This window comes from Colossoma macropomum, unplaced genomic scaffold, assembly GCF_904425465.1.
Source record: "Colossoma macropomum unplaced genomic scaffold, Colossoma_macropomum, whole genome shotgun sequence".
Taxonomy (NCBI): domain Eukaryota; kingdom Metazoa; phylum Chordata; class Actinopteri; order Characiformes; family Serrasalmidae; genus Colossoma; species Colossoma macropomum.
The window spans coordinates 17,792,523-17,815,606 of record NW_023494801.1 but is presented as its reverse complement, the minus strand read 5'-3'; the positions used below and the strand labels follow the sequence as shown (position 1 = coordinate 17,815,606).

At 38.3% G+C, this 23,084-nt stretch overlaps 1 protein-coding gene across 1 annotated transcript in view; it reads right to left on the bottom strand.

Annotated features, from left to right (window-relative positions):
* usp43b (ubiquitin specific peptidase 43b) overlaps window positions 1-23,084 on the bottom strand; it is a 150,406-nt gene that overhangs the window by 114,306 nt on the left and 13,016 nt on the right. The window contains exon 2 of the mRNA XM_036589579.1: window positions 17,799-17,936. Coding sequence (XP_036445472.1) covers window positions 17,799-17,936 — 138 coding nt within the window. The remainder of the gene's footprint in view (window positions 1-17,798; window positions 17,937-23,084) is intronic.

Here is a 23,084-nt window from a genome sequence, read left to right as displayed (position 1 = left end):
GAAAATTTCTCTCTCTTTCTCTCTCTTTCAGTCCTGAGAGAATCTGAGATCCTGCCCAGTGCTGGTTTCTATGGAGATGCCAGTGGGCCTGATGTAAAAAAGGGAAAGAGAGACAGAAAGAAAGAGAGACAGGAAAAAAGGGAGAGGGAGAGAGAAACACACAGTTCTCCACGGAGAGGAGTTCTTGGCAGCCTTTCAGAACCCAAACAGAGAATGGCATTTATTTCCTTTCAATTCCCCCCGTTGACGCTTGGTGCCGGATATGAATATGTTGAAATGAATAATATTCACTCATAAAACTCATTTGCCTCTTAGCAGCACCTGTGGCAGAATGGAGAGAAATTGGCTCTAATGAAAGGCAGAGAGATGCAGTATCACTGCTACTTTTATGGTGAGACCAGCAGTGCTAATCAGAAAAGATATCAAGACCGACAATCACTTTCAAAACAACTGTAAGACAGAGAACAATATTTTCTTTCAATTGCCTTGAAAGACCTGAACGTATGCCACAAAATCCCCCCAGAGAGTTCATACTTTTGTTCTGCTATACTATTCAAATTATGTTACGTAATGGCACAAAGTTATGTAATGACACATTTCATTACATACAGAGATATGCAATTAATTACAATCACATTCAATGAACCTCATGTATTGATAGCTTGGAGTCATCCTGTACAGTCAAACTGTAAAGCATGCTTTTACTTTCCGTAAAACAAGATACGACAATAACTTTTCATCAGTATGTGAATGCCATATGGTTACAAACTGATTCTGCACTTGTGAGACTTTAAAGAATAAAGAATTAGAGACTCTTCTTTCACACCAATAGTAGTAAAAACTTGTGACTGTGATTTTATCGCAATAAACAGATCTGCTATTTGTACTAAGTTTTAAAACTGCTGCAAAACTTTCATTAGAAAAGAAGGGAAGAGGGTTTAAATTAAATAGGGAAACAACATACCAAACGAATACTTGAGTATTTCAATTATTCGAGCCACCCCTAAAAGAAAGAATGACTGAATGAAATGATCTCTTCTACAAACACAGTTGAAACTAGGGCTGTTACCAATTAATCAATGGTTGATTGACTGCTGTTAAGAATTCAGTCAATAACATTACAAAACGTAACAACTTTCGATGTTCTATTGAATTACTTTAGATAAGGTTATTTGCTAACTTTGATTTAAAATTCTACACAAAGGGGCATCATGTAATTGTTAACATTCAGTGTAATAAAGCATCAAACCATAAAGCTGCGAAACAGTGTCATGCCTGGGAGCATTTCAAAAAGAGAGACGACAATCCATTGATGCACCATATTAAAAAACAGCACTCAGGGGCAACACTTCACAGCCAAATATTACTTTGGTAATTGCAAAGAGAACCTGCAAAACGACTGAAAAAGACCATCAATAGTGAGGGATTTCAGGAGCTAATCAGCCCCTTATATGGCTTCGGCCCACTGACAAACCCAAAAATGTATTACTCACTGAAGTCCCTATAGTTATTGAATAATAAGCCTCAGTATCTAATAAACCTGAGATTTTAAGGGGTTAACTTCTAGCGCTTCAGGGAGAAGAAGAATGAACAAAGCACAGCACTATATATATAAATATATATATATATATATATATATATATATATATATATAGCGAGAGAGAGAGAGGGAGAGAAAGAGGAAAAACATGTGTTTTGTATTTTCTATGTTACAGACCTTACTTGCTTAATATTTGTAAATGATTAAAAGACAAGTGTTCATTAATATCAGCAATAATCGATTAAGGAAATTTATTTAATTTTGCAACCCTGGCTGAAACTTTTGAATTTATACTTTTAACATTATTTCTCTGCTTGGTTCAATAATTATAATTGAATTGCATCATGCTTTACTTCTCACTGGCGATACCTGCTACTTTTAAGCACTAAAATACGATATGAGTGTCCACAATCATGTTCCTGTTTTGCTGTGCCTCAGTAGAGAACAATACCCTGCACTCCTATACTAAAACCTCTAAATTTCCTGTATAAATAACATCGAGGAACACGGGGGCACATGAGAGTGCATTAGAGAACAAAGTCATGAAGTTACTCCAAGACTGGGTATTGGCCTTGCTGTCCTTAGCTGGTGCAGTAATGTATTAGTGGCCTTGGGTGGTGTCTAAAGGTGTGCGTGTTCCAGACACTCTGAGTTTAATTGTGTCTGTGACTGCAGTGTACACTTCCCCTGTAGACTGCTGATAAATTAGAAAGGTCCTTTTCAAGAACAAAGCTCCAGGCGGCAGAGGAGGAGGCAGTTTGACATTAAATGTCCATGACTACAGTCGCGCGCCCGAGTGAGCACACCGTCATACACACAACCACATCGACATGAGCACACACAGACGAACTCACAGACACATACAAATAGACGTAACATCAGACACTGTCCAATATATCAAGCTGGGGCATCAAGTGCAGAATGTTAAAAGAGCAGCTCTACAAACATTATTTATAAAGCTCTCAGCCTAAATTTTGTTGTTGCAAACGTTTGAATACCCCTGTCAAATTACATCTTCTGTTGATTTACTAAATAAAAAAGTTAACACATCCTCTACAAAGAACAAACTTGAATGTGGAATTTCTGCAAATCTTTGTGGCAAATTTCTATTTACATGCTGAGTTTAAAATTGAAAAAAGTATATAATTGAAAAAAATATAAAATGTGCCTTTTGCGCATTTTATGTTTTATTTTTTCCTAATATGTTAAATTCAGCAAATAAACAGTAACTGTACATTTAAATGTGCAGAAGTGTGTTCTCTATAGAGGATGTTTACTTATTTTCACTTAGAAAATCAATAAAATATGAATTTTGACATACAACTGTAGTAAATGTTTTACGTTTCCAACCGTTTCCCTTCTAACTAAACAGGCTGTTTTGTTACTGTGCCTGTAAGACTCAAATTGAAACATTATTTCACAAACATTCATTGTGAATGGGCTGAAAACCAAAAAAGCTGACAATAAGTAAAACAGGTAACATAAACTTACTAAAATTACAATATGTAAGCTACAGTATGTGACATAAAATTTAACATCCTCATTAACATGGAACGTTTGGTCATCAAAGGCAATGAGCTCCACTATTTACTGTAGTTATTTTTTGCATTTTGGCCCTGTCAGTTGTTTTATTTCTTTGTTTTTTTTTCATCATTTCAAAACCTGAGGTTACAGAAGGTGTCTGCATGCTAGCTTTCTTTTGTACTTCTGTTGTTTAACTGTGTTCTGTGCATGGAACGGGATGTTATGTTTTCAAGTGGCATCAAGCCGGTATTGTCTTGATACCAAAGATGAACAGAGACTACAAAATCACTTGTCTTATGTCCCCCACATGGATGACATTACTGCTTCAGCACTTGGTGGTATTACTCTGTGCTGACTGGTGAAAGAAAGTGAAGAAAAAAACAACAATTGTAATCAATGTTTCTCATTCATTTGCCATTTAAACTTTGTAAAGTCTTAGATTTTTTGTCCAGTTCTCTCTTTTGGCCAAAGTACTATTTTCAGCTTAACATTTCTGGAGGTTAAAATTTCAGCACATCCCTACTGAGCAGCTAGACATACGTAAAAACGTTGGTTTTCGCTAAGTTACAAAAACAATTTATTCAGGCTGTTTTAGCAGCTTAGCTTTTTACATATACATCATATTGCCAAAAGTTTGTAGACATCTGTTCTTATTAGTGATTTGGCTATTTCAGCCACACTGATACAGGCCTACAATCAAGCATACAGCCATACAATCTCAGTAAACAAACACTGGCAAAAGAACAGGTCGTACTGAAGAACTTGATAACTTTCAATGTGGTGCTGTCATACAATAGCACCTTCTTATCATGTGTGTCAAATTTCTTCCCTGCTAGATCTGCCCCGGTCAACTGTAAGTCCTGTTTTTGCAAAATGGAAATGTCTAAGAGCAACAATAGCTCACTTGTGAAGCAGTAGTCCACACAAGCCCGCAGAACTGGATCAGCAAGTGCTGAAGCACATGGCATGTATAAAATCATCTGTCCTCGGTTGCGACACTCATCACCAAATGCCAAATTGCCTCTGGAAGCAATGTCAGCACAAGAACTTTTCACTGGGAGATTCAAGAATTGGGTTTCCATGACTGAGCAGCCATGCACAGTGCCAAGCAAATGAAATTTGTTCTCTGGAGTGATAAATCATGCTTCACTATCTAGCAGTCCGATGGACTAATCTGGATTTGGTGGTAGAATGCTACATGCATGAATACATAGTGCCAACAATAAAGTTTGGTGAATGTTTGGAAAGATATCTTAATGCTGCACTATACAATGACATTCTAGAGAATTGTGTGCTTCTAGCTGTATACCAGTCAATCGGGGGAAACCCTTTTCTGTTTTAGCGTGCCATTGCCCCCAAGTCCACAAAGAAATGGTTTGCAAAGTTTGACGTGGAAGTACTTGACCAGCCTGCACAGACCCCTGACCTAAACCCCATCCAACACCTTTGGGATCAGCTGGAACGTAGAGTGCTTGTGACCCCATATCAACGCATGACCTCACTAATGGTCACATGGCTAAAAGCTCGAGTGGATGGAGGCTGTTATAGCCGCAAAACAGGGACCAACTCCATATTAATGCCCATAGTGTTTACATAGTTTTGGCCATAAAGAAAATATACTACGTGTACTGGGAAGTGAAGCATACTTTGTTTACATAATATATCAATATCTTTTATTCAAAACAGAAAGGAAAAAAAAATATTTTTTTACAATATGGCTCCTTCCTCTAAAGGTCAAAAAAAGGTAATGAACAGGGTGGTCAGTTTTGGATCTGACTCCTCTCTGCTCCAGCTGGGTGGCTCCAACCTCACAGGAACTCATTTACATCATATGGGGTCCAATGAATCAAAGAGGAGGAAGAGGAAATGAACAGGCACAATGGGCCTGCACTCCGGCCTCAGTGTGCAACACAATACACAACAGAAAGGGGACAGAACGGTGTCGTTCTTGTTTTCTATGATTGCCAAAGGAGTTAAAAAGTCACAGTGAGGACCTTTTACCCAGAGAGACCACTGTGAGTCTGTGTGGAAACAGAAGTCACACAGGACACTCGGGTGTGCTTGACAGAAAAGCAAGGAAGGGCGCTCACGAGGGGAGCTTGGGACCATCTGAACACATTACAGTGTTGATTCTAGAACTGTCTCATATTAACTTGAATTTTAAGTCTTTGATTAAAATTTACATGCGATGAGTTTGATTAGTTGGAAGTTTACATGATAATAACGCATATGTTAATTTTTGCTTCTGATCTCTCTTACAGCAAGGGGCTCACAAGTGGCACAACCATTAAGTTTGGGTTTGTCATCAGGGGACTGCAAGTTCAATCTGTGCCCAAGACTGCAAGCGAGCACAATTGGCCTCAGTCTCTCTGTGAGAGGTGGACAGGACTGCCCTCCCTCTCCTCCCAATCAATTAGTCCAATGCTAGTCAGTGTGGGCATCTGTCAGCTGGAATAACAGAATTGGCAGTTAGCGTTCTCCTTCAAGTGCACTGAGCTGCCCAATGACATTGTGTTAGCAACAGTTTGAAACGATGCAGTGGCTGGCTTCACCAGGAAGCATGTACTAGCCTTCACCATCGTGTGAGGTGCGCCTAGCTAGTGGGTGGAACTAAACATGCCTAAAATGCCAAAAACAAAGAAACAGAGCCAAACGGACATGCCCATTTAAATGCATTTTTCCACCTAGTGTTTAATATTTAAAGTCAATCTATTTTATCATTCCCCAAAAAAAGTATTTTGCATGGTTTATCATTATCAAGCCTTTTTCTACGGTTTGGTCTTTTTTACAACTCTGATCACTTACTAAAATTATTGATAACTTGATTTCCAATTTAATCAATAGTGACAGCCCTAGTTGATTCCTAGCACAGCACCATGTATTATCAGCAAACAGTAAACTCCAAAGGTTTGAACAATTAAAAAAAAGTTGTTCCTTTGTTGAACTTTTGCCACCAACACTTTTGGATCTGTGCTTCAACTTCCCGCTTTAGTAACAATAGGGCTGGGTCCAGACTCTCCCTCTGGAGTTCAAAACCCATTTCCTCTAGCGAACAGCTGGGGTCAAGTCTTATAGACTAGTCACCACTAGCATGCTTGGAGCGATAGCTGTTACATTCAATTCTCTCTCACACTCATGTAATCTTCTTGCCCATTCGCCTATTGTTATCGAAAGATGAAATCCTGAGATAGCCACATGGTACTTCCCAATTTATCCACTCAGATCTTCTGATGGAAGATCACTACCTGTCTGCTGCAGCTTTCAGTAGGGCTGTATCACATTGCTGCAGAAGGGTTCATGTGGAACAGCTATGACTTCCGTTTTACACATAACAGGACACAAATTGCTGCCAGTCATTTATCAACAGATTGCAATGTTATTGGAGCAGCTTATAAAAAAAAATAGACAGAAAAAAACAATGTGTCTGAACTGCTGAAACTATTTTTGGACCTGCTATGATTACTGGACTTCTCAATTTCGTATATCGAATTGCTTTTCTATCTCTCAAGCTAAGCCAAGCTTTACTGGGTGGCAGTGGAGTTTCTCACCTCTCTCTCTCCCTTTCTCTCTCCTTCAGCCCAAACGTGTGAAACAAGCTCCTCTTTCTTCCGCCCGCTCACAAAGGCCCGCTTTCATTCCACTGAGAGATGGCTTCACACCAGCTCTGTTTCCAAAGTGATGCCTCGTAAACAAACCAAAGAGAATGCCAAAAATTGGTGGCCCTAAAACTCTGTGGCCGTGTTTGTAGGAGGGCCCGTCTTAGTGCGTTAAAAAGCATGCACTTGTCAACCTCCTTCAAAAGGCCCATAAGTTTCCTTGCTAGGGCTATACAATATGGACAGAAAATGCGATGTTCGATAAAGCTGCTGGATATCACAATGATGATATGGGATGCCATAAATTATGATTAAGGTAATGTGCCTCAGAATGGATGTGCCACCAATACAAACTTTTTTTTGAGTGGGGGGGCGTGTCATCTGTTAGCTGAAACAACAGAATTGGGGGAGGCTGTTTCAACAGAAATCTAACTAACCTCACCTAAACTATCCCAAGACACAAAACAGGCCTGTCATTTGGAACAGATGTCTATTACACATATCAGTCCCAAAGGCACAATTTCTTTAATTTTATAGGTTAAAAAGAGGAAAACTGCAAGAAAATTGCAAACAAGATGCAAGAAAGATGTAGGATATGGGCACTTTAAAACTCAGTGTGCATATATGTCTAACACAGCAAGGCTACAGACCTCTGTGGAATTCTTTCTGGGTATACTGCTTTCCCTCCTGGGCCACAGATGGGGAGTTTCCCCTATTTACTGGAATCTGCTAAATGACCCAACTCATGCTGAAAACAATTACAGAAACAAGAGTGGGGGGTAGGCTGGGGCTTCCCCCCTCCGGCTTGCTGCGACGTGCATTGACTTGTGAATGAGGCGAGTTTCAGTCGGCCTGCCTCACACTGACTTGGGCTGGAGTCCAGAAGAAGGACGACAGTGGCACTACAGCTTAGAGCTCTGGCTGGGTAGCAGAGCAGCGACAGAGAAAAACAACAGCATTACTGGCCCATACCAGCCCCCTCTGCTCACACCACACAATCAGTATGGACTGAGCTGATTTTAAGTCGCCATACAACTTTAATCATTTGCAACTGGCTTGGGCTGCACAATATATAGTTTCTTGCAGTTTTAATCAAGGCATTAACATAATACAACAAACGTAAGCCATTTTAATCAAAAATAATGCAGGCCAATCCTTCAGCAAGTTACATTATGGGTTCACCAATGTGTAGGGCCGGCCCAAATATTTTGAATAATTGAGTACTGTTCTGTTGTTATTGTTACTGTTAATTTATGAAAAATTATAGCTGGTTTAATGCATCATAAATTCATAAATTCATGCCAGGCATCCATGTTCTCTCTCCTTACAGCGCAACATATTGCAGTGCTTTCCATGCAAACACTGAAGCTAAATAAACAAAAATGCCTCAGTGGGAGCATTTTAAATTATTAGATAAAAAGAATTTTGCAATAAGAGGCTGGTATACCATGGAGACATCACAAGTTTGAATAAAAACTAACAATAAAACTGTGATTATTTATCACAATTAAAATGGTTGTAAATAAAACTATTTAATTCCAAAAAAATGCAATGATGTGTAAATCATTTAAACCCAATATTTAATTGAAAATAGTACAAAGACAAAATATCAAATGTTGAAACTGAGAAATTTGATTGTTTCATGCAAAATATATGCCCATTTTGAATTTGATGCCAACAACACATGCCAAAAATGTTGGGACGGGGGCAACAAATGGCTGGGAAAGTTGTGTAATGCTAAAGAAAAACACCTGGTGGTTAATTGGCAACAGGTCAGTAACATGATTGGGTATAAAAAAGCATCCCAGAGAGGCTGAGTCTTTCAGAAGTAAAGATGAGGAGGGGTTCACCACTCCATGTGCAAATAGTGCAACAATTCAAGAATAACATTTCTCAATGTAAAATAGCAAATAACTTTTGCTTTTCATCGTCTACGGTACATAATAACATTAAAGATTCAGAGAATCCGGAGAAATCTCTGTATGCAAGGGACAAGGCCAAAAACCAGTATTTGCTGGCCATGATCTTCGGGCCCTCAGGCGGCACTGCATTAAAAACAGGATTCTGTAGCGAAATGGGCTCAGGAACACTTCTGAAAACTGCTGTCTGTGAAAACAGTTCGTCGCTGCATCCACATATGCAAGTTAAAAATCTAAAACGCAAAGAAGAAACCGTATATAAACAGGATCCAGAAATACTGCCACCTTCTCTGGGCCCGAGCTCATTTAAAATGGACTGAGGTGAAGTGGAAAAGTGTCCTGTGGTCTGACCAATCAACATTTGAAATTGTTTTTGGAAATCATGGATACTGTGTCCTCTGGGCTAAAGACCATTCAGCTTGTTATCAGTGCACAGTTCAAAAGTTTGTTAAAAGAAGAGTTGATGAAACACAGTGGTAAACATGCACCTGTCCCAACCTTTTTGAAATGTATTGTTGGCATCAAATTCAACATACGCAAATATTTTTCAAAAAACAATAACATTTTTCTGTTTCAACATTTGATGTGTTGTCCTTGTAGTATTTTCCTTTAAAAATACAGTTTACATGATTTACATATCATAGCATTCTATTTGTATTTACATTCTGCACAGCATCCCAAGTTTTTGGTGATGGGGTTGTACAATGTAAATATTATTGTTTTCCACAGTGATTTTGAGAATTAGTATTCAGGTACTTGTTTGTAAATAATAAAATACTATTTGGGGCCAGCCATATTAATGTATTTTAACATATACACAAAACCTAAAATACTGCAATTTCTTCCAATACCATACAGGCTGACAACTAAGAATGTTTTACTTTTGTGCCTTTTCTGCAGGAGAAAACCTGTCAAACTTTTCTCTTCAGTTATTGTTCAGTGATTTTATAGCTTTTTTACCCAACAAACTGCTTCAGGGCAGTAGTTCTCAACTCTAGTTGTAGGGACCCACTGCCCTGTGTGGTTTCAAGCATTTCTGCTTCACACCTGAACCAGCTCATCAGTTCATGATGAATGTGTTGGATCAGGTGTGCTAAGGCAAAGAATACTTGATACTGTGCTGGGCAAAGGGGTCCTGGAGAGTGGTGTTGAGAAACGCTTCTTTAGGGAAACTACATGTTAACTAAAACTTTTTGCCTTTAGCATTAACCGTATAACCACACCCAACAAAAAAAGGCTACAAACAGAGTGTGGCCTTGAAGCTATTGAACATCACATACAATCGATACAGGAGCTCAGCCTAACTGTGTGGAGCACTGCAGGAGGGCCTTCAGAGATTTTCATCAGTCCAAAGACCCCATTTTTTCCCTTTTCGCTTGACAGTCATGTGCTCTGCTCCAAGGGGGGTCGAGTTCTAAGGAAACGTCTTCGCATTGGCAAGGAAGCATGAACGCCATTGAATAAAAGAAAGAAAGAGCAGAAGACATGAAGGACGAAAGCTAAGCAGTAGGGATACTCCCGTGCGAACAAATCCCATTAGAAGGTACAGTGCTGTGGGAGTGCTGGGATTATTCTTGCAGTACCAAGCGCTGCCCTAGCAGCCCACATGTTTTCATGCTGATAAAAATGAGATGCATGGAAACGCTGGTGTCTACACACACTCCCCTGCGTAGCTCGCTCCACACGGGGCTGGCTACACATTAGAGACAAATGTCACAATAGATTTTCTTGCTTGAGCAAAGTCCTCCACGTGCACTTGTATATGTATGCAAGTGTTTGAGAATTTTAAGCCTCCACTGAGCCAAAACAATTAGGCTAAGTATTTTGGCTCTTTGTTATTCATTTTTATTTAGCTCTTTTATTTTCAACAGTACAAAGCTTGTGCTTTTAACCTACCAACTACAACTATTATACAAATTAATAACATTCTATCCTGTCCCCAGTGAAACATGCTGGAAACATTATCTTTTCACTGAGAATCAGTCATGGCCCCAGAACGACCTGCACTGTGACTAAGATAGCTGTCATGAAGTTATCTTTTGTGGTTTCTGCTACAAAGGAAAATGCTAATTTCTTTACCACCCCATGATATGACACCAGTTATTTAACAAAATGTTTTGGCCTTCACACACACAACTTTGTATTCCTCTCTTTGTGGATTTTCATGACTTTTGTATCAGTTATTCTAACCCAAACCTTAACCTGGGAAAAAAGGAAATCTTTGCGCTTATACGTTTTAAAAATGAAAGCTGTAATTTTTGTTGCAAACAAAAGCATTTTCCATCATTTCCAGTATTTGGTACCCACAAAGAGCTCAACACACACAGACACAGATACAGACACACATAAAAATGCATGTGTTGACTACAAATACACTTTTCAAACTGCAGTGATGCCTGGAATTCCCCAACTTGGCATCAAACAGGAATAGTCAAATGGACTTTAGGGGGTATTCAAAACTCTATCTTGGCCACATACTCACACCGGTGATAAAAGGCAGGAAGCTCTAAAATTCCATCACATGACTACAAGAGCTTCATGAAGTCTTTTCTTAACCCGGCATTAGGTGGTCATTCCACCCATGGTAAACTCTTGAGCCTGAACAGCAGTGCACTTATCTAAGCTCTCTGACCTACATCAAATACGTAAGATATTCTAACCGAAATATAATGAATAAAACAGAGCAGACAAAAAAGCAAAGCATTTAAGCTGTCATCAAGGAGAGACAAAGTGTGGGTTTATACTCTGGGTCTGTATTAGGCGTTATGAAGGTCTGCATGGAGGACCAAAATAAAATAACAGCTGATTTGTCTTTTACCAGTGCAAATGTCTACCAGGTTTAATGATTAATCATCATAGGCTACAGCAATAATAGAAATGCGAAGACTTACTGAACACAAAGTAAATGTTTAGGTAAATTGGCTTTAGACATAAAAACAAAACCCTAAAAAACGAACAAATTATTTGCTTAAAGATTTAGGTTTTGCATTGTTTGCAAGTGTAGCATGAAGAGAACATGAAGAGAATGTGACAATATCTGGGCCTTAGAATCTTTTGTCTTTGCATTTACATAAGTTTTAAAGATTAAAACTATCAAACTCTACCTAACAATGATTTTCAGTCATGTGAACATTGTAATAGCTTATTAAAGAGATGATTCCCCACTGTCTTATACTATTACTGAAAATTAATCACATAAGAACGGTTCAAATTGCTCCACTAGAACCCAAGACATTTACATATTCATTTTCACTGAGATCTTCATACGCTATCTATGAAAACAACAACTTCCACAATGCAGTGCAACACACCACCCAGCTACTTGTGGTGTTTTTCTACAGCAAAGCACAGTACAGCGTGGGATGGTTGCAAATTCTATCCGTACCCTGGCTGACTACCTGTGTCCTTTTCACACTGCAAAACAAAAAGTAGGCAGAGTTCTCTTCAGCTTGTGTGGTCACATGATTACTCACACAATTCTACTGTTAACACTAAACAATAGTAGCGACAATGGCTTCATGTCCTGATTTACCTTATACTCTGTGTTTGGTTTTATGTGAAGATTCACACACAATGATTTTAAAATAACAGCAATGTGACTACAGTGACACCGCATGATTCTGTGCCAACTGCATTTGACCAATCAGTGGTTTGCATCATTACTAGCTCCACCCATATGTTCTGGCTCAGCATGCTTCGCTACTATCTCAGTTGGCTGCTGAGCATTGCTCTCACTGCTAGCTCCTCCTGTCTTTGCTGAAGTTCGGTAGCACTGTATTCTGCCTCAAACTTGTATGGTCATACTTACGCATGTGTAATATAACCCACAAAGCTGTTCTTATCCAGATATTATTCTTCAGGTATCCTATCTGAAGTAGTAGCCATAGTAGATTGTTAGTTCACAATCTATGTGTGTGTGTGTGTGTGTGTGTGTGTGTGTGTGTGTGTGTGTGTGTGTGTGTGTGAGATATTTTTGGATGCAAGTTATGATTTTTTGAAAACAGTGCCCCTGAGTGGGATACGGTAATGTAAAGTGCCCCACCTCTTGTTGTTTGTCTCCATCATCAAGAGTCTAAGTTGTAACATAGCTCAAAAATATTCTCTTGCTGATGAGGACATAGATGTTAATATGTAAAATCACCAAACTATCCATTTAATGCATTTGCACTAAATAGCTGTGATTATCATCAAAGTGACGCTTGCAGTAACAGAGTCTATCACTGATGGTGGATTCTGACAGGAGCAGCTTTGTCGGTGTTGTGATGACAGTGGCCAGATACAGACATCCTCTGATCGCTGTTCTACCAGAAAAGGTCAGCATGACCCAATCCTGCCAATAGTCAGCTGGTAGAAAAGACTCTAAATGCAGCATTTTTCATGGACTTAAAATTGCACTTTAAGACATGTTGGGACAAAAATGTTTGATTTTAAATTTTAATTAAAAAAAAATTCTAAATAATCAGGCACAGATGTGTGTATGAGTGCAGACACAGAGCAAAATTTGCCCTGAAGCCACAGCAACACGTGGCCACAATGCACCTGAATTTAAGACTGCAGCTTTTCACACAAACTATGTGTAGTTCGACCTAATAGCTGCTTGTTTGTGAGGATTAAAAGGAGGCAGTAAAATAATGGACCCGTCAACTAGCTCAAGACAAAACAGAAAATAAGAGGCTTACTGGTGAAGAGACATTAGTGTAGATAAATGATTAGAAAATTTATTTTGTGAAACAATAACATGGACTGCACGTACATATAACGGCCACATCAAGACATATCTTGTGCTTTGTCTTCTCACACATGTACACCTGGTCCCGAGTTTAAGCAGTGTTATTCTAGTGATAAAGTCTTTCACCACATGCTTTAGAGTTGTGCCTTTGTCTAACCACTGTGTCTTCTTGTTAAAGGAAGTTTCTCGACAACTCTTTTGAGATCCAAACACCAATTTACGTCTGGTTTTAAAAAGGGGGGGGGGAATTGCCCTAAAACTAGCCACCATGAGTTGCTCAACCTTTACTAAATCAAGTGAAATATGAAATCCACCACATCTAAAATCTCAGTCCACTTTTTGCACGATACTCTCAAGTTTTGTGCAACACTCGAATGCATATGCCTGAGAAAGAAAAGTGTGTTTTCCATGCACAAACTGCACATTTTTATTACATTACACAGGCAGAATTTGTCCTATTTGCGCATGACACTGATGCAAAAGGCTTACTACATTGGGCATTTAGTGTTTTCATCTCAAGACTAAGGAATGTTCTAGTTTATCTAGGTTTGTACAACCCATCATTTTGAGCCTCCTGTGCTATAGTGAGGATACAGGGTGTAATTTCCAATAAAAGAACAAGGGTTTATTGGACATTTAGAAAAGAGACAGAGCGACCCAAGAGTCAAAAAGTCCTTTCATCATGGCCAGTTTCTGAATAACAAGCCTGTTGGAGCACACTTTAGTCCTGCTATCCTCAATACCTTATATGAATGTATTACATTACTGTAGAAATATGATATTTATAGATTAGCTGGAATCAGGGCTGAGTGAAGAAGATATTCATCATTATCGTGATAATTTACATCACAATATGTCAGAATATGCTTTTCACATACTACAGATATTGTCAGTATTTTAAGAATGCTGACCAACTGCATGCTTCATTACAAAGACAAAATACTTAAGCCTGTTCAATTGTGCAGCACAGTATGTGAAATATTGAATAAAAATCATTTATACTCAGACTTTTCTTGTCAAACCTCAGAAAAACAAAATACAGTCAGGTCCATAAGTATTTGAACAGTGACTTAATTTTTGTAATTTTTGCCTCTGTACACCATCACAATGGATTTGAAATTAAGTAGTTAAAATTTGATTGAGACTAGACTTTTTAGCTTTAATTCAAGGGGTTTAACAAAAATATTGCCCAAAAATATTAACTGTTTAGGAATTACAGGCCCTTTTACATCATCTCTCCATTTTCACAATCTCAAAAGAAACTGGGCAAGCTAACATAATTATAATTATAAGGATTATTTTTAATACCGTTAATACTTGCATAAAATCCATCACCAAATGCTGAGTTTTATCCCTTGAGATGCCTTGCTAGGCCTTTACTGCAGCCGCCTTCAGTTGCCGCTTGTTTGTGAGTCTTTCTGCATTCAGTTTTGTCTTCAGTAAGTGAAAAGGATGCTCGGTTGGGTTGTGACTAGGTGACTGACTCATTTAAGAACATTCCTTTTCTTTGCCTTAACAAGCTCCTGAATTGCTTTCGTGGTACGTTTTGGGTCATTATCCATCTGTACTTTGAAGCGACATCTTACCAGTTCTGCAGCATTTGACTGAATCTGAGCAGAAATTATAGCTCTATTCATTTCAGAATTCATCCTGCTACTTCTATCAGCAGTCACATCGTCAATAAACAGCAGTGACCCAGTTCTATTATCAGCCATACATGCCCTGTAAGACTACCTCCACCATGTTTGACAGATAATGTGGTATGCTTTGGATCATAAGTCTTTCCTTTCCTTCTCCATACTCTTCTCTTCCCATCATTCTAGTACAAGTTAATCTTAGTTTTAATCTGTTCAAAGAACCTTACTCCAGAGCTGGTCATGCATTTTTAGATGTTTTCTAGAAAAGTCTAATCTGGCCTTTCTGTTCTTGAGTGTTACCAGTGGTTTGCATCTTGAGGTAAACCCCCTGTATTTATATTCATGTAGGCGTCTCTTGATTGTTGTCTTCAACAATTATATGCCAACCTCCTCTAGAATGTCCTTGACTTGACTAGATGTTGTGAAGAGGTTTTTCTCAGAAATAATTCTACAGTCATCCACTTTAGTTGTCTTCTGTGGTCTTCCAGGCCTTTTGGTGTTGCTGAAGTCACCAATGTATTTCTTTATTTCAAGAGTGTACTGAATTGTTAATTTTGGCCACTCCTAAAGTTTCTGCTGTCTGTCTGATAGGGTTGTTTTGTTTCTTTAGCCTAATGACAGCCCTTTCACTTGCATCGTCACGTTTGCATATAAAGAATTCATAGGAACAGCTAATGAATGCATATTAAACACTCTGAATCAACTCCATACGTTTTATTTCCTTAATCTGTCATGAAATAATGAGGGAACAGGCCACATCTGACCATGGAACTGCTTACCAGTCAACTGTCCAATTATGTTTTGAGCCTGTAATGGCTGTAATCCCTAAACAGTTAATGAAATATTTTTGTTAAACCCCTTAATTAAAGCTGAAGAGCTGCACTTCAATCACTTTTTGGTTGTTTCATTTCAGATCCATTGTAGTGATGTACAGAGGACCTGACTGACCCTACTGCATCTCGAGAAGCATCATGATATTATTTTTTTGCCATTTCACCCAACTCTAGTCGAAGTGCAAAACAAATAATGTCACCACTGTTTGAACCTTCAACCCCTAAATATTACCTCCATACCTAAATAACTGTATCTCATCTGGATGGTCCTTCTGAGTGAAGCCCTGATAGCACAGTGAAAGCAGGGGTGAACAAAAAAAAAAACATTCTTTAAATAATAGATCAAGCTCTCCAAAAAGGGTATCAACAGAGCAGATGAAAGTACTATCCAGGGGGTAATAAAGCTGGGCCATAGCCATAAGCATAGCCTAAAGGTTCAGAGATAGCAAGAGCAAGAATGAAAGCTAAGTTAGTCTTTTTTTCTTTCTCTCACTAACACACACACACACACACACAAATCAATATCTACTCAAAAATGTACACTTAGTATAAGCAACCTCACATAGAAGAATGATTAGGTTTTTACGACCAGAGACAAAAATTGGTAGCGCCAGAAGCAACAATTAAACAACAATAAAAAAAAATCAATGCATCTTATCCAGCTAAGCCACTGTAAGCAGCAGTACAAGTTCATTTCACATGAATTGATTAGCCAGCCAAAACAGTACCTCATTTCATTCACCAACATCAAACCAATGACTGATGACCTAGTAAAAATACAATGATCTCATTGAGACAGAACAAGGGAAAGTGGTGCCAGGACCTGACCAGCGGCAGAAACCTTGACACTATCAGGAAATACTCTGATCGCTCTGAGCTCAGTGCTAAAGCTGGTGGGTTGTTACACAGAGCAAGCCTCAGAAAAATCAATCATTTGCTATGAGCAGAACCAGTATTTTAACATTTCCGTTCATTGGAGCTATGAAGGAAGCCCGTAAGAATTTATACTTGCTATGATCAAAATACGTCCACATGCAACATGTTACTTGTTGTAAACAGAGTTCACAAGTTCCTTGTTTAAAAATGCATAGACATGTTTGTATCATAACAAAGTAATGTAAAAGAAAAGCACAGAGGGTATTCAAAATGTCCATTGTCTGTATACCGAATACATAGACAGACTAAGCATAAAATATCATGTACTTAGCATATAAGTCCTGGAAAATGAAATAATAGAGGAAACGACATTATGGGGTGTGATGTTGATCCAAAGAAGTTGGGAATTTATAGGTAAGACATAAATAACAAGCTAGTGAGCTACACAGAGCAAACATTTTCAAATGTTTTTGTTCCAGAACATTTAAGGATGATTATATTTACAGTTTTTGTGTTTGTTCCCCAAACCTGGAGCCCTAAGAGTGGAAGCAGATGACCATCATGATGTAGCTCAGAGTGGACAGGAAACCCATAGGCTTGCACTTGGGCTGCTACAAACTTCTTAAGGTTGTTGAAGAACAGATGTAGAGCAGATTTTCCAAAATCTTACTTAGTTTACTTAGTGGGTAGATGTAAGACAATTCCTAGAGCTGTTTCCAAAGTTTGAGACCTAGGTTGTCATAATTACTCAATTATAAAAGTCACTGATTAAAATTGACCTTCTTGATGAAATGGCAATGATTGGTAAATAGAATGATGATAATGCACATTACAATAAGAAACTGATTGAAATTAATTTATATGCATTTTAATATTTTTCAAAAGCTTCGAAGGTTACATTCCAGTAAAGTATTTCAGAATCTTTGAAAAGTTATGCAGGGCTTTTATTGTTCAGACATGTCTATCTTTGTCTGGCCATTTTTCAAAACTCTGGTCACTCGAATAATTGTGTAAATAATGAGCAGACTACTCAATCACTACTGACAGTGACACCTCTATTTGAGACTGTTAACATAGTTAACATAGTCCAGTTCATTGCTATTGTTTGTTTAAGTTTTGAAAACTGGTGAACTTTTCCTCTGACCTTCCCACAGGTTTTGCTCGTGGATGGGGAAGACGAGTTGACGTCCTCATGGATGCGGTCCAGCAGCCACAGCAGGAATTCCAGAGCATCATGCTGAGAATTTCCTCGGAACTGCGCACCATACTTAGACACAATTACCTGGAATTGAGAAGACATAACATACGGGCTCCAAGTAAACAGAATATTCTTTTTTTAACACAGTTAAAATAATAACAAACATAACAAGCACATTCCTATTTGAGAACAGTGGTTAGCAAACTACAGCTTCATGAATAAGACATTTTCCTCACACATACATTTAGCCTGCTTGTGTGTTGTCCATTGAGTCTCGAATAAAAGTGGTGTTCAAAAATAGCAGCTAGCAATCTGATGCAGAAACTGACAGCTTGTTAGGAGCTGGGATGCAAAAGGGACCAGCTGGAGGATGTAAATTGCATTCTGCCTGCATAGTTGAATGATGTTTACTCACTGCTGATCATGGCTTTGTTAGCATAGGAAGTGTGCAATCACTGCCACATAACAGCAGTCTGTGACTATTCCTCACAAATCTGTAACCAAAAACACTTTTATCAAGCATATCTGTAGAGATATCCACTAACAAATTGCCTCAGACCAGCTCTGCTTTTCTGTCTTCTCTTGCCATCACTGTGATATGTAATTATAGACAGGGATCTGTCATAGAGTGCTAGAACATGTTTTCGCAAAGCATGAATAGTCTGTGATCTTCAAGAGCTGTATCAGATCTACATTCAACACAAAGGACCAAGGTTTCTAATTTGCAATTTTTATAAAAGCTCTTCTTGAAATTATGCCTGTGACAAGCATAGTTTAAATAAAAGACAAACACATGAGCAGTGAAAAAGGAGACAAGTTCAGAAATCACTCCCCTGTAGTGGGTCGGGCAGCATCGTTCCTAGAAGAAAACTGCATTAACTTTAACATGAAAAGTCTTGTGCACTGTAAGACAAAAATACAGAGATAACTGCTATGGAATTATCCAATTCATTGACATCAACATCTATGCAAAATTTTGTCCCAAAATTGTACTGTTTTCTATGTATTTCGATTTATTTGTTAAAAATTGGTTGCTTACCATAACAAAGTCATTTTGTATGAAATTTGGCATACATTTCCTTTTGAGACCCCACATGTATTATAAATCCTATTCTAAAACCTTTGCCCATCATTTCTGTTTTACTGGGACCGTAGGTACAGTATGATGATTGCCACTTGCTCTCACAGCGGTTACAGCAGTCCACAGAATTCAATGTTCTACATCAGTTTCAGATGAAAACTAAATGGAAAATAACTCTCTTAATCACTAACACATATCACCGTTGTAAAGCTACTGAAGAAAGAAATCTCACTATACAAAAACAAACGTAAAACCATACAAAAATGAAATCAACTTCACTGCCCATTGAAATGTGACTACCTTTTCACTTTTCAGTAATGTTAGCTCTGATTGGCCCATAAGGATTTAACTATATCTGTGGGTTGGCCAAATACTAATCATGAACTGCTGCTGAGCTATGTTTGGTGGAGAGGCGGGGTTCTCTCTTAGAATTCTCTGTTGGCAGCAGACACCCCCACACCACTTCCCAAAACGATAAACCCTTCAATCTACACGATTTTTGTGAATGACACCGAATGGCAATGAATTACACCAAAAAGGGGTGAGTTTGCATAAATCAAGGCAAGCCGTGATTTATAGGTTTACCAAGAAAAACACTTGAAATGAGAGTTTGATATAGTATATAACATTGTAGTCGAGACTGTTAGGGGGACGACATGACTAAAAACAAGGAGAAACCGAGTCAGAGTCAAGACCAGATTAGGAATTTTTCTGAATATATGCATTCATAATTGATAATAATATCAAATATTATTATAATAAGAACTGTAAATAGTTGAAATGTGAAAATGAAATGTGTAATGTAACCGGATGCAAAAAGAGGAGAGCAGTGACCTATTTATTTCCTTGTTAGCCAATCAGAGTGCAGATTTTATTTTAAACGTGAGCAATGTTTAAAATAAAAGCAATGTTTGGGTACTTTCTACCTCATAAACCACCTGTAGACCCATAACTGCGTGACTGCTGTAGTGGTGCATTACAGCACTAGTTTAAAATGTGCTTTACCTCATCCAACTGTGAAACCATAGTTGGGATGTTGCAGTAATCGTTACAGCACTGAATGATATCCAGTAATGATAGTTTTACAAAAAAGTGTAAAAATGGGGTCACAACAAAGACTATCTCTGACATGGTCTCAAGACTGGTCTAGTAAATATTATGTACCATCCACGTGATATATGGAAACTAAACTGCAAAAACAGTTTGTTTTCAATTCACTGTTTTTGTGATGTTACAATGACCAACACAATTATATATCCACCTACTCAGCCTACAGCAGTTTTGCCCTCCTATTCATACCGAAGTCATGATGAGTGTTGTGGCTCTTTTTGGAAGAGCCACAATACAAGGCAACCAATCAGAATAGAGGTCATTTACATATATTGGTCTTAAACTTCAAAGAACCCAACCTGTAAAACTACTTCAAAACCCAGAAAGCATCAGCAGGTCCAGATTTCTACTCATCACTCAGCAATTCACACATCTAGTTAGTAAATAATAACACTCAGAATGTAATAAGCCTGAGAATTTAATTGATTAATTCTAAGGGATAAGAAGAGAACAATGACCACGTACAAATGAATTGTGACTGTTTTTGGCATGTAAACCTACACAAACATCACCTATATATACCTACACTATGTGGCCAAAAGTATGTGGACACCCCTCCTAATTACTGAGTTCAAGTGTTTCAGCCACTCTCATTGCTAACTGGTGTATTAAATCAAGCACATAGCCATGCAAGCTCCATAGACAAATATTGGCAGTATAATCAGTTAGTTCATGAAATTTATGCTCTGCTAGATCTGCCCCGGTCAACTGTAGATGCTTTTATTGTGAAACGGAAGCGTCTAGGAGAAACAACAACCCAGCCTTAAAACGGTAGACCACACAACCTCACAGATCGCCTGTACTCTGTTGCATCACCCTCTACAGAATTCCAAACTGTCTCTGGAAGCAACATCAGCACAAGAACTGAGTGTCAGGGACTTCATGAAATGGGTTTCCATGGCCAAGCAGCTGATCACTGTGCGCAATGCTAAGCATCGGCTGGAGTGGTGTAAAGCATGCCACCACTGGACCCTGGAGCAGTGGAAACATCTTCTCTGGAGGATGAATCACGCTTCACTATCTAACAGTCTGATGGACAAAACTGGGTTTGGCGGATGTCCGGAGAACGCTACTTACCAACAATGAAGTCCATCAAGACATGGTTTGATGGATGGTGTGTCACAGTGGCCTGCACAGAGCCTGGATCACAACCCCAGTAAACACATTTAGAATTAATTGGAATGATGATTGTGAGCCAGGCCTTCTTGTCCAACATCAGTGCCTGACCTCTCAAATGCTCTTTTGACTGAAAAGGCACGAATTCCCATAGACACACTCCACAATCTTATGGAAAGCCTGTGGAGGATGTTATAGGCACAAAGGGGGGCCAACTCCATTTTAATGCAAGAAAAATGTACATGGCCTCTTTAAAAAAATAATAAAAGCTATGATACTGCTACCAAAGATTCTCAGCTGTCCACAATCTGAGATTTCTTAGATGTCATCATGGACACAGCTATCAAAAAACTAGGCTACTAGAATCAGTAATTACAAGGTAGTTGGAGCCTGGAGATAATGTTGCATAAATCTCCATCTTAATACTGACTGACACAAAGAGTAATTATGCTCGTATTAACCACATGAACTTCAGCTAGCAGCTGGAAGGAAATGACAGATTATAAAAAAGAACTGCAGGCTGAGATAACTTAATAATCCAAAATATCGTTCACACAGAGAGGCAGAGGACAAAAAAATGGGCATGTACTTAGGAGCCTTCATCAAACGTAGGTAAGCTTGTCTTCTCAATGATATACTCTACAGGACGTAACCATCCCTGGTATTTCATCTTCAAAGGAGTTATTCAAGTGAACTTTGTTCAAGGAGAATGCTGCATCCACAAAGTGATCACTAATTATTATTATATGACAGAACTGGCTGATTCACTTCTCAAGGAAATAGAGTTGATTACAGGACTCATGTGCATGAATATTCCAGAACATTCTGAATAGGCAGATATAGTGCCTATTTCACTCTGCATATGCCTTCATGTTCTATACACCTTCATACATTAGACATGTTTGTAGTATTATGGAGATAATTTCAGTTTTCTGTCCATTGTAAGTACCCTTTTTGTTCACCACAAAAAGTAGCAGTAGCAGTAGCGCAGCATCCAAATGCATCGAAGTAAATATCTTGTAGATGTTCTGTTGATACCTTACTTACACTAAGTAGATGTATTGTTAATATGCTACGTCCATTACACAAAACCTAACCTTCCTAACCTTACCAACCTTACCCAAAACCTAACCCTCACCCTCGCCCTAATCCTAACCCTAACCTTAACCTCAAAGCAAAACCTAATCCTAACCCTCACATGTTTTTGACATGTTACTGAGAGTCTGTTACGTCTTTGTTTCATCTAAAAAGACCACTCAAAATAAAGTGTCTTTAATATTCTAGTAATATGTTACAGTCAAGTTAACAGCAATTCACATTAATATTTTTTGGCCATTCTAGATCAATTATGGACATTTGAAGCTTGACACTCTATGCTTTATATATAAGTGTGTAGCAGACATATTTTTATGTGAAGCATGTAACAGAAATATTAATGTTTATTTTACCTTGGACGTAGCAGTTTTACAGTAACTTTTTGTACAGTACAGCAATGGTCAAGCCACCTCTTGTATTTACAGTCATCGGAGTCATTGACAATACCAGAACACCTAGAGTTGCATTTTTTCTTACAAAACTGGTCACATCCACTAAAAATCAAAATGTGAGTGGCTGATTCCTCTGTCACTTCCTAATTATGTTGTTGGTTAATCTGACATGTCGGCCTTCAGTTCAGATCTTGAAGTCTTGACCATTGGGAAAGCTCCCTTGACTTTATCCACCAATATATCATGAAGAAAAAAGTCATGAATGGATAATTTCACACTGGACGTTTCAAGGTTTTAACCTTTTTCTTTCCTACCAAAGCTTTACAATGAAAAAAGAGTATTACTGCAATACTTGGAGAGTTGGAATACAACAGAAATGGTAATCATATTAAATAAAAATGAACTCAATATTACAGATTTTTGTATTGTTTGAATTTT